This window comes from Notechis scutatus, chromosome 3 (genome assembly GCF_049901735.1).
Source record: "Notechis scutatus isolate UNSWTSFEM ecotype Mainland chromosome 3, rNotScu1.2, whole genome shotgun sequence".
Taxonomy (NCBI): Eukaryota; Metazoa; Chordata; class Lepidosauria; order Squamata; family Elapidae; genus Notechis; species Notechis scutatus.
The window spans coordinates 118775620-118793710 of NC_142011.1; the positions used below are offsets into that span (position 1 = coordinate 118775620).

Below are 18091 nucleotides of genomic sequence, written 5' to 3' on the forward strand. Positions count from 1 at the left end.
TTTTTACAAAGGCAGCCAATTGACTAATTTGTCAGATCTATTTTCTTGGTCAGATTCAGACGCAACTTCTAATTAATGAACCAATCAATCTTGTCCTGGTTAATTAGAGGGAAGAATTTCCACTTAACTTCTTCCATTTGATCATGTCATTATTCATGTTACTGGCTCATATTTTGACCATCTAGGTATCTACTTTAAAAGGTATCTAGAACTGCCCACAGAGCTGGTTGACAACTTCATAAATGTTCTGACTAGAATCTGCAAAATGGAAATCTATGTTCTTAAAATAGTAAGTTGTCTGCTTCCAAACATTTGTCTGCTTTCCCTCTTTGCCTTACACATATTGTCTAATAGCAGGCTGATCTAATTATATTGGCATATTTTTATCATTTATTTCAACAATTAAAAGGAACCCCACCTCCACTACTTAGGATCATACCATAGTGCTTGTAAACAAAGTATCTGTTTATTATCATAAAGAACCATATAATTATAATGCCCAGTATATGTTGAAAATGGATAACTTACTTCGAAAAGAAAAAGAATGGAATCCAACTCTTCTCTTTGGGATTTATTTCCTGAAGGGCAAAGAAAAAGAACGTTCCTTCTCATTATGCATAAAGATAATAGCATTGATAATATAATTCCACAGAAGTACTGCATTTACCTGAAATAATGATTTATTTATTTTTTTGCAGTTTAGCAGTAAAACGGGGTGGCAGGCTGTCACATTCAATGAGATTAAAGTAAAGAAAGCTGATAAACATTTTTTCCCTAAACTTCTCTTGATTCTTTAGGAGGTGATACAGGACAGAGAAATACTTCAGAGATGCTATGAAGAGCTTTAAAGGTCAAAAACAGCACTTTGAATTGGACCTGGATGCAAATTGGCAACCCATGCAGCTCATGGAATAGATATGCCATTCTAGGGGTACACATAGCTGCACATCTCATTGCATAAGCTGAAGCTTCCAAACACTTTTCAAGGACATATAAAGTGCCTTACAACAGTACATCCGGGAGGTCACCCAGGAAGTCATCAGGCATGAGTGACCATGAGCAAAGCTTCCCAATCCAGGAAAAGATGCAACTGGTGCATAAAACAGAACTGTACAAAGGTCTCCTAGCCACAACTTTTATAACTATTCGTTGAGCAGGAGTCATGAATCTAGGAGGTCCCTAGATTGCACACTGGGTCTGTTTGGGGCAATGCAACCCTGTCCAGTACCAAAGTAGCCCATGAACTATTTTTCGAGGGCCCCAAAATCTATAGCCATTCAATCTTCCAGGGTGGCGAGATAACATGTTAGCTGTGGTCTCCAATTCAGAATAAGGTTCCTAACATTTTAGACTATATCCAACTCATTTTGTCACTCTACACCCAAGATTTGTAGTTTAAATACTACTCTAGCTTGCTCATAACTCGTGGACAAAAAAAGTATAGGTCTATGGTGGATTGACATTTGAAATGAGACACAGGGAACTGTCTCTGAGAAAAATGCCAACCCTGAGAGAACTCAGGTAGCAGTATTTATTGAGAAAAACACAAGCAAAATACAGTATGCATATTCAGAAAACAATGACCTCAACAGGAGATTACTTCACCAGCATGAGAACACACAATCTTGGAAAGTCCCAGATGTTACCTTGCTAGGATGAGATCATACAGCCACAGAAAGTCTCATGGGAAAGTTTGGAAAGTCCATGAGAAAGCACGACTGTGTACCTTGAACTTTCACCCATTTTCCTATTCCTTCTAAACTTGCAGAATCAAAACAGGATGAGAACACTCTGAGCAAAGATACTCCTACCCCCCACCAAGAATGCCCACATCTCCCTAGACTTACTGCTAGTATTCAAAGGCCTTACAGAAAATGATAAAATGATTAATAAAATATATTACCACATTCCTCCTTTTTTATTTATTCAAAGATAGGGGTGTTTTAGTGGCATAGTACACAGTTCCCTCATGACCTGATCCCACACGCCGGAAGACTGAGGTACACATTTGTAATAGATTAGGAATACATTGAATAAAACAACATAATAAGATACATATAGCAATAATAATAACAACCCCTTGCAATAAGGAGCGAAACCATGATCCATCAGGAAGCCAGGACCACAGACTGTCCCAGAATGATGCATTAAACCCATCGGCTCCAGATTGATGCTGAGCAATACGATCTTCCATGTCCTGAACAGTCTTTGTAATGTTTGGCTCATAATTATGTATAAAAACACAACAATGTGAATGAATTAAAGCACAAACTCCTCCTTGAGCAGCTAACATAATATCTAAAGCATATCGATTTTGCAAAGTAACTGTACGAATTTCAGACATTTCTACATTAATCATCTTAATATTCTTTATAGTATCATTAAACATAGCAACAGTAAAATTATTTAAAATATGAATATCCCTATAGTTCATAGCAATTCCCAAAGGCGGGATAAGACCTCGAGAAATTTGTGTCCACAGATTACCTCCCATGGTTAGACCCGAATCCAATTCCCGCGATTTCGGATCCGAACATCAGGAGGTAATGTATCTAACTTATAGATAACCGAATGACAAACCCCAAAGTACATGTCCCTGACCAATTTGCAGGGATTTGTCGATATGCCCACAGTCCGCATAAAAACCAAAACCCTTCCAGCTGTACATAACCTTGTTGACTTGCCGCTTGCATCAGCTGTTTCATGTCTAGATATTGATACTGGCCAAATGCGTCAGACTCATTTTTCCCATTTACCCAAGTTATGTTGTTCTCTGAACCATTTGTCCATTTAATAGTGTAATTGCAGACACTATGATTCCCCAAGAATTGCGAGTTTGTAATGTTTTGGAAACATAAATGTGCTGGAGACTGCAGTGCAGTCTTCACCTTGACCGTGAAGTTCATGGCATATGAAATGTTATGCTTTCCGGTCTGCAAAGTAGACCGATTAAATGGAACTCCATGTAGAGTCAGTCCTTCTCCCACTCTCCCAGGAAGGTGCATACACAACCAACAATTGGTGATGTTCAAGTTTTTGGCAGTTGTGCGCAAATCTTTAATGTAATTATTATCTGTCCACAAATCATCGCCCAAATCTCCGCACGCTGAACATGCTGTCGCTGCTCTCTCCGCACCGAGCAGCCCAGGACAGATTAGGCAGAATCAGCAGGATCAGGAACCACAGATGCGCCATCCTGCTCCTCCGAAACTTCCTTCACAGGTGCCTGCGAATGATCAGGTCGAACACACCGACCAGGAACCCAACGAATTTGACCAAGATGTTCAACTGCTGCATAACCACGTCCCCACGTTATCAGCTCAGCAGGAACCCATGCTGGATCCGGAAGGAACTGCACCAACACCCGAGGTCTCACCGCATCTGTAGAAGGAGAAGAAAAATGCCTGCTGGCCGCGCCAGAGGGGGTTACCAGACAAATTTAAAAATTTAAAGTATATAAAGCTAGATTTAATTGATCTTGAATCGCCGGAAGCCCCAGGAGCTTCCCTCCTTTTTTATTTAATTTAGTCAACATGGTCTTGAGCATGGCATGTGAGCAACAAAACACACATTCACACGTTGCTCCAAACATCCTTGTAACAGCAAAAGCAATCTTAAAATATCAGGTGATATTCCAGGAGACAAATAAGAACCTGCTACAAAGGGTAACAAATTATACACATACAATGAATCCACTATTAAATTAAAATCCTGATTGTGAACATTTTGAAAAGCCAAAACTACAGCAGCAAGTTCTGCCTGCTGGGCAGACTTCTGCTCTGAAGTCACTTTTGTATGCCAAATTCCAGATTTATCTTTCCAAACACAAGCACCAAAACTTTCCCTCCATCAGTAAAAACTGTAGGAGCGTCTGATATAGGCTGAGTTACAAAAAGACTTGCTAAATTAATTCTGACTGATTTATACAAAGATAGCCTAGGATCGGCTGGAGGATGACAAGAAAACTTCCTGGCCAAGAATGTACCAAAACCTGCAAAAACTCACTATTGCAAATCATCTGTTCCCAGGTAGCTAAAGCAAAAGGAACATAACATGTTACTGGTTCCATACCAGCAATAGCCTTGCAGCGCTGACGAGCACGATTAAAAATATCAGCAAGCTGTTCTGTGATACAATTTATGGATTTCGATGGTGTATGAGACAAATGAATCCATTCCAAAATCCTTAAAGCAGTTTTTCTTTTACCTGAACTATCAATGCAGTAGCCCTTCGTTCTGAGATTAAAATTACTGATAATGGACAATCTAGCAAACATCTATCTGTCCATCTATGGCTTAAAACTTGTTCAATCAATGACAAAATCCCTTTTTGTTCTTCATTTAAGGTTATTATGTCAGATGCTTGTTTAGCACTAGCCAAAGCTTGAAACAAAGGACTTAATTGAAGAGTAGTTAAACCAAATACGGCCTGATCCAATTTATATGACCCAAAAATTGTTGTAAACCCACTAAGGTTAAAGGATTAGGAAGAACAAATTCCAATTTCAGGGTGTAATGTGACTCAGGAATAATTTATGACCTAAATAGGCAAAAAGGATATTCTTTTTGCAATTTTTCAGGACTAACTATTAGGCCTTTCTCCTTTAGTATAGCAGTTAAAAAGAATGACAGCAGAATTCATGGCATCATCAGAAATATTAGCAGCTATCAAAATATCATCCATATAATGATAAACCTTCCAATCCGGGAATTTACTCCGAAAAGGTTGTAAAGCCCAATCCACAAACATTTGACACATTGTAGGACTATTTAACATTCCCTGCGGAAGGACAGTCCATGCATATCGCTAACAGCGGGCTGCCCCTGATTTATACTCAAAATAGTAAAAGCAAACAAATCTACATCTTCAGGGTGCAAAGGAATGGAGAAGAAAGCATCTTGCAAATCTAACACTCTTATATTCCATCCATCAGGTATTAAATTAGGATTAGGCGTTCCACACTGAAGTGGACCCATTGGCTTTAATATAGAATTTATGCTCCTCAGATCATGTAAAAATCTGTATTTTCCAGATTTCTTTTGATAACAAAAACTGGAGAATTATAAGGACTAGTGGTAGGCACTATATGTCCTTTTTCTAATTGTTGTTGAACCAATTCATGTAAATGAACTAATTTCTCACTAGTCAAAGGCCATTGGTCTATCCATACTGGCTCCTGTTGGAGTAATTGTAATTTTAATAACTCCACAGGTGGGTGTTCAGTCATCATGAATGACAACCCTTGTATCAAACTGTTGCATCAAATCTCTGCCCCACAAGTTAACGTGAAGGCGCAGAACAATCGGTTGAACAAATGCAACAGCTCCTCCCTGCTGTGTTTTAACTCTAAGAATCTTCCTACTAACCCGTGCGTCTTGAAGTCCTCCGACTCCTCGAACAGACGGTGTAGGATCTGTCGGCCACTCCCTAGGCCACTCACTTTCACTGATCACAGAGACATCTGCTCCAGTGTCCAGCACTCCAGTAAACTTTCTGCCTTCAACCAAAAGAGTTAATTTTGGTTTGTCATTTTGCCTAATACCTTGCATAATAGAAAACACACTAGACTCTTCAACCCTATCCGTAGATCCAAACCACCCTGACAAATTCCATCTGACTCTCCCAAAGACATAGATGGCAAAACTATAAGCTGTGCAAAAAAATCCCCTTTTTTCAAAGATTGAGGACAGGTGAGTGAACCTGAATTTTGATCTGACCCTCATAATTCGAATCAATAACCCCAGGAACCACAAACAATTGACGCCTATGAGCCGATGATCTAGGAAGAAGAAGACCCACAGAAGCCGGAGGCAACGGTCCATAGAAATCCGTTGACCCCAAACAAACCACATGCGGAAACCCCAATTCCAAATCCTCGGCTAATGGAAGATCAATTCCTGCTGAACCTTTAGTAGCTGTACCTCTCTCTGGTGGCTCCAACCCTTCGGACATTACTTCACTCTTTAGAGTAGGGAGAATGCCCTGATCCCTGCTTCCTAGTTTTTCCCTCAGAATGAAGTCTGCACTGATTTGCCCAATGGTATCCTTTCTTACATTTTGGGCACACTGATTTAGGACGAACACCCTGTCCCATTGATCTCTTATTCTGCTGACTTTGACCTCCTCCAGGAGCCCGACATTGCGCTTTAAAATGTCCAGGCTTCCCACAATTGAAACAATTCCCCTTTTGAGCATGTCCTGTTTGTAAAGCCAGAGCTAAAGTTTCCATGTTAAAAGACTGACTCCCTACCTTTCTACATGCATTAATCAAATCCGCGATTTCTCGCTCTCCACTTGCTATAAGTGGATTTAAAATCTTTTGCAATCTGCGTTAGCTTGTTCTACTGCTAACTTAAAAAGCAACTCTTTCTGGGCGAATTGATTATCAATTTGTCTTTCAATAGCCAATTTCAGTCTGCTAATGAAATTTTCATAGGGTTCATTGTTCCCTTGTTTGATGTTAGTAAAGGTCTTCTCACCACCTTCGCCGTCAGGAGAGACCCTATGGCTTGAAAAATTATTTGTGGGAGAAGAATGAACCCTTCCTCAGGCATACCATCTCTCTGTTGTTCCACTGTTGTAAAATTACCAGCTCCGTAAAGCTGATCTGGGGTAACATTTGCTGTTCCCCTCTGGACTGCCAGCTGTCTCCATTTCTGATCTAACACCAAATATTGAGCTGGAGTTAAAATCATATTCAACAGAGCTTTCCAGTCAGCCGGAATCATTTTATTTCCATAACCAACTGCTTCTAACAATGCCTGAGTATATGGCGATCTAACACCATATTCTTTTGCTGCTTGCTTAACTTCCCTCAAAATCCTGAGAGGTAAAGGCTTCCACTCCCGCTGTGGATTCAACGCAGCGTCCATGACAATTTCTACTGGATTAAGTTGAACTTCTACTCCAAACTCCACCAAATCATCTCCTGATAATTCCCTCTATTCTTTGCTTCTTGAATAGCTGCAGTAACTGCATCCACCTGAACCCTTAAAGGTAAACTCTTATCCTCTGACAAAGTATTTCTAGCGCCGGACAGTCCCCCAGATTTATCTGGAGGTGCCGTCAGGCGGCAACAAACGCACCGCATGGTAAAGCGGCAAACCTTCTTCGGGGGTGCTAGGAGCGGTTGTTCATAAGTAGCTAACGCATCCATAATCACCCTCCAGGTTAACAAAATTGAAGAAGGGCACGAGGTTCCTCGTGCAAAATTTCCCTATCTTTTTCCAGGACTCTACTTTAATACTACCTCCCTCCGGATATGACTTAATATTTTTCCAAACATACTGTAGTAAGTCCTCAATTTCTTTCTTTCCTACAGCACAACCCCTACTGCCAATTCCAAACCCAAAACTATTCCCAATGATCCCTCTCAATTCCCTGATGTGCTCTTTCTGAGCCTTCGAGAGATCTCCCCCATACTCACGAAAAGAATCTATCTTCGTCCAGCGAAGAAGATGAGGGCCCAGTCGACGTCCGCGACGATGAGTATAGGATGCGGGAAACGTATAGCCTTCCAAGCTATCACGTCGGGGTCACCATTTATGGTGGGCTGGCATTTTCTCAGAGACATTTCCCTGTGTCTCATTTCAAATGTCAGTCCACCATATAGGTCGACATTTTAGACCAACAGAGGCTTCACTTCCAGACTGATAATGGCTTGGATGTTCTATTCATCTTGGGGCAATCATCATAATCTTCTGATAATTATTTAGAAAATCCATTCTGACACAATATTGAACAAAGGCTAACTGGTGTCTATAAGAGGATGATTAATTATATGTACAGGAAGCATATGGTACAATAGTTAACAAACTCCACTCTACTCATTTTTCCAAAATTTAGCCATGGTGACTAGTAGCAACTTATATTTGTTCTTTTTGTTTTGTTTTTAAATGTTCCTTTAAATTGCTTATTATATTTATGTTTTCATTCTTGAGATGACTAAGCCTGAAAAGGGTATATCCTAGTTTCTACCTTTCCTCAGCAGTTTTAAACGTGAGAAAGGATTAAATTAAGGTCTAAATGATTAAATTAAACATTTTAATTTAGCTGTTAGTGAAGTAAATATACCGTAGTAAATCTCCAATAAGAAGCATTTAGCCATACACAATAAAAGAACAGAGAAAAAGCTTCAAGGATAAAATTGACAAATTTAATAAAAGGCATCCTATATTCTTGTTGCCTAGAATTTGATATGAAATTAGAGTCAGCAATGGTGGTTATAGAGTTATAAAATTACATATTTCTGGAAAACGACAGAAAATTGTAAAACAAAACAACAGACGGGTATTTCAAACACTGGAAGTATCCTGCAACCCGATACTGACACTGATATATTGACTGTTCAAGTTTTGATAGAGAGACGTTCATCGCATAAATACTATTCTTTACTAATTTTATTTTAGTTTGTTTTAATGAAGCGGAAGAAAACCCCCCAGCCCAAATCATGATTTAAACACAAAATACTGTATATCTAAGATCTTCACTTATTTCTGAGATAGCTTTGATATACTTCAAGAACTGTGTCTGGCAATCAATAAGATGATGCTTATTAATATAAGCACCAAATATCTAATTCCACTAAAGTTTAAAGATAGCTTCTCCCAAAACAACACATTAATGTTATGTGGTTAATCATATGTTCATGCTGAAACAGGTTGTACACAGTAATTCCTTACTATATTAAAAAAAAACAAGCTTTCCTTAAACTAGATTGATTGAGCATATTAACCTACTATGAACATGCCCATTACTTGGATCAGCAGGAGAAGCTATTTTAAATATGTTCCTATTGCCAGAAGTTTACTAATCTAGACAAGAGCTTCACTTGCATGGAGTCCAGATAATAAAATGCATTATTCAGAGAGATGTGCCTGGCTCTACACTACCAGTTCTTAGAAAAATGGTAGAAATTTCACCAAGCTTTTAATTGTTAAGTAAAATTGATTTTAATGATATTGATTTTTAATTTTTATAATTTTAATTGTTTTAATTATTAAAAACATATTTTATTGCTGTAAGCTCCCTTGAGCATTATATGGGTAGAAAGGCAGGATAGAAATTTAATAAATAGTTAAAACACTTGTAAACAAACACAATTTTTTGAAAGTTAGATAGACATTTGTAATTTCTAATGGTCTGCTGATTAATTAATTCAAAGTTATTTGAAATATACAGAGATTTATATAATTCCAAAAATAAGGTAGTATTAAGCATCTTAAAAATATACTTACCTTTTTGTTTCAAACTGGTTTCCAGTGTTACAAAACTTTCATAGAAGATAAGATAAATTTGAGAATAATTGATCTCAAAGAATTGTTTGAGTTCACTTCCATCCATAGCATCTGTACAAGAAAATAAAAACAAAAAGTTACTGTATGTTGAAAGTTATAAGGATACATAAAATATTATTAAAATGCATAAACAAAATAATGTTGCAGGAAGAAAATGCTGCAAACACAACTATATGACACAAGCATTAAAGGACAGTATGGAATTTTGGAATTGTCTAGGTACTTCTACATTTATAAGTAATTTCCATTTTAAGATAAAAATTTAAAATACTTGAAATTTCTGCCCATGCTACGAAGTTTGGGATCACAATTAAAAATAAGGTATCTTAAATTTCATTTTATGATGGATTTAATTCATTCATATATTGTTTCACAAGTTAATTCCTTGTATTCACAGTATACCTTGGTATTTCAGCTCCATAATGGTCTGGTGAATGAGGCATTGAACAAAATTTTCAGTGAATGCAGTTTATTCAATGATCTGAGTCATGCCTAATGTAGCTCTACAAATGTGTACAGCTTCTTCAAAGTTCCACCTATTCTATTGGTAACTTTCATATTCTTCCACACACTTCTATCAACAGAAAAAAGGGAAAAAATAAACTCATACTTCCTATCTCCACAACTCACTTCTCAAACACACCAACAACAGCCAAGCCTTCTATAACTCGCCCCAATCATAACCTCTGGTGATCACAGAAAAAGAAGAGCAAGATCTATTACACAGACAGAAGCCAGGAAAAGTACCAGGGCCAGACAAGATAACTCCTTCTTGCTTAAAAGTCTGTGCTGACCAATTGGCCCCCATCTTCACCTGAATCTTCAATAGATCACTAGAGATGTTCCTTCCTGCTTCAAACGTTCTACCATCATCCCAGTGCCAAAGAAGCCCTCCATCAAGGAACTGAATGACTACAGACCAGTTGCTCTAACATCTGTACTTATGAAAATCTTTGAAAGGCTTGTGCTGTCTCACCTGAAAACCATCACGGATCTGCTGTTAGATCCTATGCAGTTTGCATACCGAGCAAATACATCGACAGATAATGCTGTTAACATGGCTCTGCATTTCATCCTACAACACCTTGAATCTCCAAATACCTACGCAAGGGTCCTCTTTGTAGACTTCAGTTCAGCATTCAATAACATCATTCCAGACACTCTTCTAAGTAAATTAAACCAACTAGCAGTACCTGAACACACTTGTAAGTGGATCATAAGCTTTCTAACAGACAGGAAGCAGCAGGTGAAGCTAGGCGGAATCACATCCAATACCTGTACAATCAGCACAGGGGGGCCCCAAGGCTGTTTGCTATCTCCACTTCTCTTCTCCCTATATACCAATGACTGCATTTCAAATGATCCATCTGTTAAAATATGAAGTTTACTGATGACATAACAGTGATTGGTCTCATTTGAGACAACGATGAATCTGCATATAGACAGGAGGTTATACAACTTGCCTCGTGGTGTAACCGGAACAATCTGGAACTGAACACACTCAAAACGGTAGAAATGGTGGTAGACTTTAGAAGAAACCCTCCCATACTACCACCTCTTACAATACTAGACAACACAGTATCAACAGTAGAGACCTTCAAATTTCTAGGTTCTACTATATCACATGACCTAAAATGGACACCTAACATTAAAAACATCATCAAAAAAGCACAACAAAGAATGTTCTTTCTGCGCCAACTCAGAAACCTCAAACTGCCCAAGGAGCTGCTGATACAATTCTACAGAGGAATTATTGAGTCTATCATCTGCACCTCTATAACTGTCTGGTTTGGTTCTGCAACCCAACAGGGCAGACACATACTTCAGAGGATAATTAGAACTGCAGAAAAAACTACCCACCTGCCTTCAATAGATGACCTGTATACTGCACGAGTCAAAAAGAGGGCTGTGAAAATATTTACAGACCCCTCACATCCCGGACATAAACTGTTTCAACTACTTCCCTCAAAACAAACTACTTCCCTCAAAACATAGAGCACTGCACACCAGAACAACTAGATGCAAGAACAGTTTTTCCCCGAAAGCCATCACTCTGCTAAACAAATAATTCCCTCAACACTGTTCAACTATTTACAAAGTATACACTATTATTACTGTTAATCTTCTCATCACTCCTTATCACCCATCCCCTCCCACTTGTGATTGTAGGACTGTAACTTTGTTGCTTGTATCCTTACGATTTATATTGACTATTTCCTAGTATGATTTGATTGTAGATTGTACCCTATGACTATCATTAAGTGTTGTACGTTATGATTCTTGATTCTTAACAAATGTATCTTTTCTTTATGTATACTGAGAGTATTTACACCAAGACAAATTCCTTGTGTGTCCAATCATACTTGGCCAATAAAGAATTCTATTCTATTCTATTCTATTCTATTCTATTCTGTTCTGTTCTGTTCTGTTCTGTTCTGTTCTGTTCTGTTCCGTTCTGTTCCGTTCCATTCCATTCCATTCCAAGCAACTGGGATGAAGAGAGTCCTGGAACCATGCCAAGTGACCACTATCTGAGTTTAGAAGAGATCAAATTAACCATGACCTTAACAGAAGAGTTAAAAGAAAAAACAATGTCTCTTTTTCTGTTTTTAAATCAACTGACCTAGCTGCAAGAACAGGACACTTAAGGAGAAAACTGAGGCACTCAGTGTAGCTCAAGACATCATTGCCATGCCTGATCTATTCTTTCACAATTACTTGCAGGGATAATTTCAGTCTCACCTCCTTCATTCCTTTCCTTGTCTGAACCAGCTTTCTACTTTTACAAGCCATGATTCCAATTCTAATTCCAATTTATTGAATTCTTTGACAACAAATAGAAACAAAAAATACAAGCAGAACTTAGAAGTATATTCAATATTCAGCCTTATTTTTCCACTTATTTTTCAGCCTTATTTTTCACTGTGGATCTCTTGCCTTAAAACTGGGTAACAAAACCTTGCAACATTCTATGTTAAATAAAACGATTTGTCTGTGCAAAGTAAATCAGCACAAAAGTCTTCTGAATGGTCAGAAACTGCTGTTAAAAGAGGGAAAATAACTTCAGCTATTGTGTGGTTTAATTTGTTAAATATAAATAAATAAACATCTAGTCATGTATATCTTTCCCTTCTATCATGTTAAACTTTGCAATTTGTTAACAAATTGTGTACTTTTTTTATGGAACTGCTGTGGAGGATGCAATAAAGAATTGTGATTAGTAACAACTCAGGTCTTCTATTATCATAAACATAATTTAAAGAGCAAGCAGAATGAATAGGAAATTGCTGCAAATTATAGGAACAGTGCTCCATAAAAGCAAAATGCACATTTTATTAATCAATCTATGTAATGGAGAGCCTCTAAGGACATGAAAGTATATCAAGGCAGAAGTAATACTGAAAGGAAAGGAAGTTCATCTTGACCTTGCTAATAAGATTCTGCATTTTTACACAATTCCATTTGTCTGAATAATTCATGACTACTAACGAAAAAGGAAGTAGATAGTACTTCCTCTCAATTCACAGTAACTAAAAATGAATGGAATAAAGAGGGCCAACCAGTCTCATAAAGTTCGGGTGAAAACATACAAAAATCTCACAAGATTTGCTGATCCTCTCAGATGTCAAATACACACACACCCTTCTCTCTCTCTCTCCCCCCGCCCCCTCTTGTAAAAATTATTTACTATAATTTCTTTTTCAAAAATCTGAAAAAGTTATCATCAGACAAATAAGAATTTTTTATGATAACTCAAAAGGAAGGACAATCAAAACCTTTTTGGTGACAACTACTGTATTATTTTCAATTCTTTTACTATTCAAATTTTTACAGTACTTAATCTAAGGTTTGTTTTTCTTATTGGTTCATTATTTTCTGAATTGTATGTTTTCTCAAAGGTAGATAAAATTACACCACCAATAACTGAAATGTAATACTGTACAATAATTGCCTTTATCAAGGTAGAATTTATCCATAGCTTCTTTCCCACTAGTATATAATGAATTGGTACAGATGCCACTTTCAGTACAAATTAAAAATAATACCACTAATAACAGCAACCATGATCTTATTTTCAGGAAAAAAATATTGTTTTCCAATATTCAGGATTAGAAGGAAATGTGGATATATATCCATGATTGCAAACCTGTGGCACGTGTGCCAGAAGTGGCACGCAGAGCCACTTCTGCCGGCATGCGAGAGGTCACCCAGAAGAGCCCCACTGCGCATGTGCCTGCCTGCCAGCTGATTGTCGGGTATCTGGTGCGCATACACAGGGGTGGGGGGTACATGGGAGACTTGTGCACATGCGCAGAGATGCGCAGGGTGTGCAGGGGGATCATGTGCAGAGACACGGGTGGGGGATCACGCATACGTGTGCAGAGGCACATGGTGTGGGGGGAGGTCATGCACACATGCGCAGAGGCGCATGGGGGTCATACGCACATCCACAGGGGTCGTGGGGGGCCATGTGCATTGCTTTCTGGGTGCTGGCACACACACATAATTTTTGACACAGGAGCCAAAAAAGGTTAGCCACCACTGGCATATATTAATCTCTGGGTTACATAATAGGAATAAAGAATAAAATTTGAATTCTAAATGTTTTAAGCTCAAACACCTCAAATCTTCAGACTTTGAATAAAATTATGAGCTTCAAAAAGCCCATTTCAAGGTCAAAGTACCAGCAATTAAAAACAGAGGTTGAAATATTTTGCATGCCCCTCTGACCACACCTTAGTCAGCAGATAATAAACACTAATTACAGTTCAGTTACAAGTCCAGCCACTTTTAATATGGACAAAACTGCATGGTTGTTGTTCTTCGCATTTATCTCATCCAACAGCAGTGGCTGCTTGTTTTTGCACTGCACTCACTTAGCTCTTAGGGTGAATCTATCTGCATACTTTATAGGACAAGGAGTTTGTTTCTCATCCAGAATACGATACTGATTAGGGATGAAGAGGAGTGACAGGCCAGAGATCACCAAGATGGCTTCCACTCCTCAGGGAAAACTAGAACTTGAATCACCTCACTCATAGTCCAACACCTGAACCACTACATGATGAAGGCTCTCTCAGGAAATAAAAGTCAGCAACATACAACATCTGTTCTTGCTACTATACCAAAATAATACAATTTACATTTTAATGAACCAACCCCAGCATTTTACTAAAAGGATAGGGCAACTCATAAAAGTGTATACTTCATTGTTTTGGGGATCACTAAAAACAGCACAATGTTGCTTTTATGAATCAGTTCTTTTAATCAATCTACTCCCTCTGAAGAGATTATTAATCCCAAAATGATTTCAGGTTTATAGAGTTAATACTATTTTAAAATCTTTAAGAAGTCAACAATTATAAGATTATTTATTCACTCATTGATTAATTTGATGTCCCTTGATTCCAACCTGGCAATTTCCAGGACTTTATAACTTTCAAGGGTATATATATATTTAATAGTAAGTGAAGATGGGTTCCTTTGGTCTATCAGTCACCCTTATCAATTAGCAGAATGAATTTATATGAATAGTCAATGAAGATGATAGTGGAGACCCCAAGATTTTTGGTCTTGGGACTCATCAACCATTTAATTCCAAGATTCTCCTGATAAATGAAATTCAGACTCTTAAGAATTGTCATGGGACTTTACTAAGATTATTTTAGCATCTACCCAAGTAGTAGATAATTTACTTGATCTGGTTTTCAACACCGAAAGCAATAGTTTATATAGAGAAGTACTAGAAAAGTTGTCTTTTATCAGGGGCTAACATTATCTGAGAAGTTTAGAATTGTCCATGCCTCCCTCTGCAGGCATGAAGACTAAATCAGTATATTTTTAGGGATGGGTAGATCATGTAGATTTCAGAGAATTCTGAGGAATATTCCCTCAGGCCTTCTCCTTTCATCAGTCCCCCAGGCATTTTTTGATGCAGCATCTCCTAATTGCCCTCTGTCCAATGCTAAGCCCATACATTTTACAAGCTTCAAATAGACATCAACAAGCAATTTGGCCTTCTATATGTGGCCCATGTTATAAAATCAATTGTCCCTAAAGTTAAAACAACCTCATTCCTTACAACTCAGATGGGGTAGCACATATATGTTTATTATTTCAGGTCTTTTGACGCTACTACTATAATTTATATTCTATATATTATGTTTTAATAGTGTTAATTAGGTACTATTTTTCTTCAAAACAGTTAATGGAGTGAAATGGTAATAAATCTAAATACTAAAAAATAAACATGAGCAAGATGCTAGATTATATAGAAATGAGGCCATCATAAGATAATGACATTTCCAATGCATGTGTGAAGTCAGAAGTAAGGAGACAGTGAGGCTTGTTCCTTGAAAATATTTTAGTTTACTATTTAAAAGGATTTTCACAATGCAAATTTTAAAAAGTCAAAATTAAAATTAAAATGTACATTACATTAAATTGTAATAAGATGTATCACTTCAGTGTTGAGATGAATAACTCCCATGGTGGAATGTTATCTCACTGCATAAAGTATTACGTTTTTTGCTTCCCCTTTAATAGTACCTTGTGTTAACTTCCTGGAAGATCACTGCTTTATTATTAGAAGCAGATAAGGTAGCTGAAAATGCTGTTTTTTTGCTTTTAGTCACTAGAAACATTTGTTTACAATGAGATAAAATCCTCAAAACAAAATTAATGCTAGTGCAGAAAACCATTTTGTTCAGCTTACAAGTACTGGACATCATATCAGTCTCTGTACTGATACTTCCAGACACAAGTTATTTGTCCAATATATTCCCTGTTAAAAATATATGTGTGTGTGGAGGGGATCACTAATAACCTCATACTTCATGAAACAATTTCCTATATTCTCCAATGATTCCCTGCACCATTATGACACCGGTAAATATCCAGTCATCAGAGGACAGAGAAAGTAAATGAAAATTCTGGTTTGAAGTTTGAGACCATGGAGGATCCTGTAGTATGGCTTTTAAATTTTACCTTGCTATCACTAACTTTGTAATCTGATCATTTTAAACTGCATAAATAAAAATGTATCAGGTTATTTTGCTGTATCTAAACTTACCATTTAGGACTGAACATAGGTTGTTGTTTTTTAAGATGCAATATAACAACTTCTAGAGCTGGGTTTTGTTTTGTTTTTACACGAAGCTGGACAGCAATCCAAAATCAGGGAGGGGAACGAGAGAGGGAATATAAGCGGCGCATTGAAGTGTGTTGTAAGGCAATGCTTCAGGCATGAAGCTTTTTCGAACCTGCAGCAAATTTCATGCGACAATTGTTTGGCTGCTATTGCTAAGGCTCCTGAACGTTTAAAGCGCTTCCTGTATCCTTTACAGTACTATCAGCCCAGCTAGACTAGGGTAACTGCCAGCTGGTACAGGAGGCGGGAGACACACGGTTGCACCTGAGACGCCCGCCTCCTACTCCCGACCTATCTTTCTTCCAGGCCCCCTCCCCCTCCCGGGCTCGGAGCTCCTGGCGCTGCCGCCGTTGCGCGCTCGCCCCACGCCACTCACCCATCAAAGCCCGAAGGTGCTTGAGGCGAGTCAGCGGCTCTTTCCGCGGGTCCAGCGCCTTCTGCGCGGACTTCTTGACATCCGCATGACCCCTCCGCGAGAACATCTCGGGGGCGCTTGAATGGAGTGCAGCCGCCGCGGCCCCCCTCCCGCCTTTGTCCTCGCTCGGCTTCTTCTGCACCGATCCTCGCCCCGAGCTTCGCTTCCCCGGCCAGTCTCGGGGGCTGAGCCGGACGTGCAGACACAGAGGGAGAGGAGAGCAGGGTTGCGGGCGGCGGCGGGGTGGGGGGGGGGAGTGGGCAGGCGGAGCTAAGCCCCGTGAGGGGAAATGGGAGGGGTTGCCGCCGCCGCTGGGCGGGGCCTAAAGTAGCGGTCAGGGGAAGGCCGCTCGTTGCCTTTGCGAGAGGCGACGCCTTCAAAGGACGGAGGGAAGTGGTTTGCCTCCTGTGTTGCTGGAATATGTTTCACTTATTTAACTTATTTATAAATAAGTGGTTCCTCCCCCAGAGCTGGAAGCTCTAGCCACCCTCATTCGCATGTCTTCAATTCGCACATTTTAGAACTACAAAGTCCAGAGGGCTGGATGGTCGGCCATCTTGGGGGGTGCGGGGTTGTTCAGAAGTCCAGGGATCGCCTTGCTTTTGCGGGCACCGGGAACTTCTCCTTATTGTGACCTTGATATGAACTCCGCAAACGAAGCCATGATGAATAGTACTAAAGTTCAGGGATTTTCTTAATGGTTAACCAGATATCATTCACTGTAAATTCACAGTTGTGTGGAGGTTGTTGAAATGGATCTAAAATTGCACTTGGCCAGCTGCCTCTATTGGGAATAAAGTGTGCAGAGTTACTACACCCAATCAGATTCAGATAGATGTAGAAGCAGCTGAGCTCCCGGTCAGAAAATGTTTGCTTGAGAGGAGGCTTGCTTCATATATTTTGGATTACAATTCCCATGTTTCTCAATTGGTGTATCTGGAGAAGGTGGTTTTTCATTGCAAAGATGAACTGTACTGGGCATTCTGAGACCTAAGGAATTTAGAACTCTATAGCGGTCACCAACCTTTTGGACCTCAAGAACCACTAAACTCATAATTTTAAATCCTGCAGACCACTAATATGAATTTTTTAAAAAGATAAATAGTATTTAGTGCAATATTAAAAATGCAAATAATTTTTCTGCGGACCACCAAAATTTTCTCATGGACCACCACTGGTCCACGGACCACCAGTTGGTGACTACTGCTCTATAGGAATTTAAGAAAGAAG

At 38.8% G+C, this 18091-nt stretch overlaps 1 protein-coding gene across 5 annotated transcripts in view; it reads right to left on the bottom strand.

Annotated features, from left to right (window-relative positions):
• RALGAPA2 (Ral GTPase activating protein catalytic subunit alpha 2) overlaps positions 1–17098 on the bottom strand; it is a 172336-nt gene extending 155238 nt beyond the window's left edge. For 3 of the 5 annotated variants that reach the window (XM_087961091.1, XM_087961090.1, XM_087961094.1), the window contains exons 1-3: positions 16823–17078; positions 9237–9347; positions 529–578 (exon numbers count right to left, since the gene is read on the bottom strand). In XM_087961091.1, coding sequence (XP_087817217.1) covers positions 529–578; positions 9237–9347; positions 16823–16928 — 267 coding nt within the window. In that variant the 5' untranslated portion in view covers positions 16929–17078. Of the gene's footprint in view, positions 1–528; positions 579–9236; positions 9348–16822 lie in introns of all 5 variants that reach the window. The other 2 variants (XM_087961093.1, XM_087961092.1) reach the window with 1 other exon arrangement.
• Positions 17099–18091: the final 993 nt, after the last annotated feature.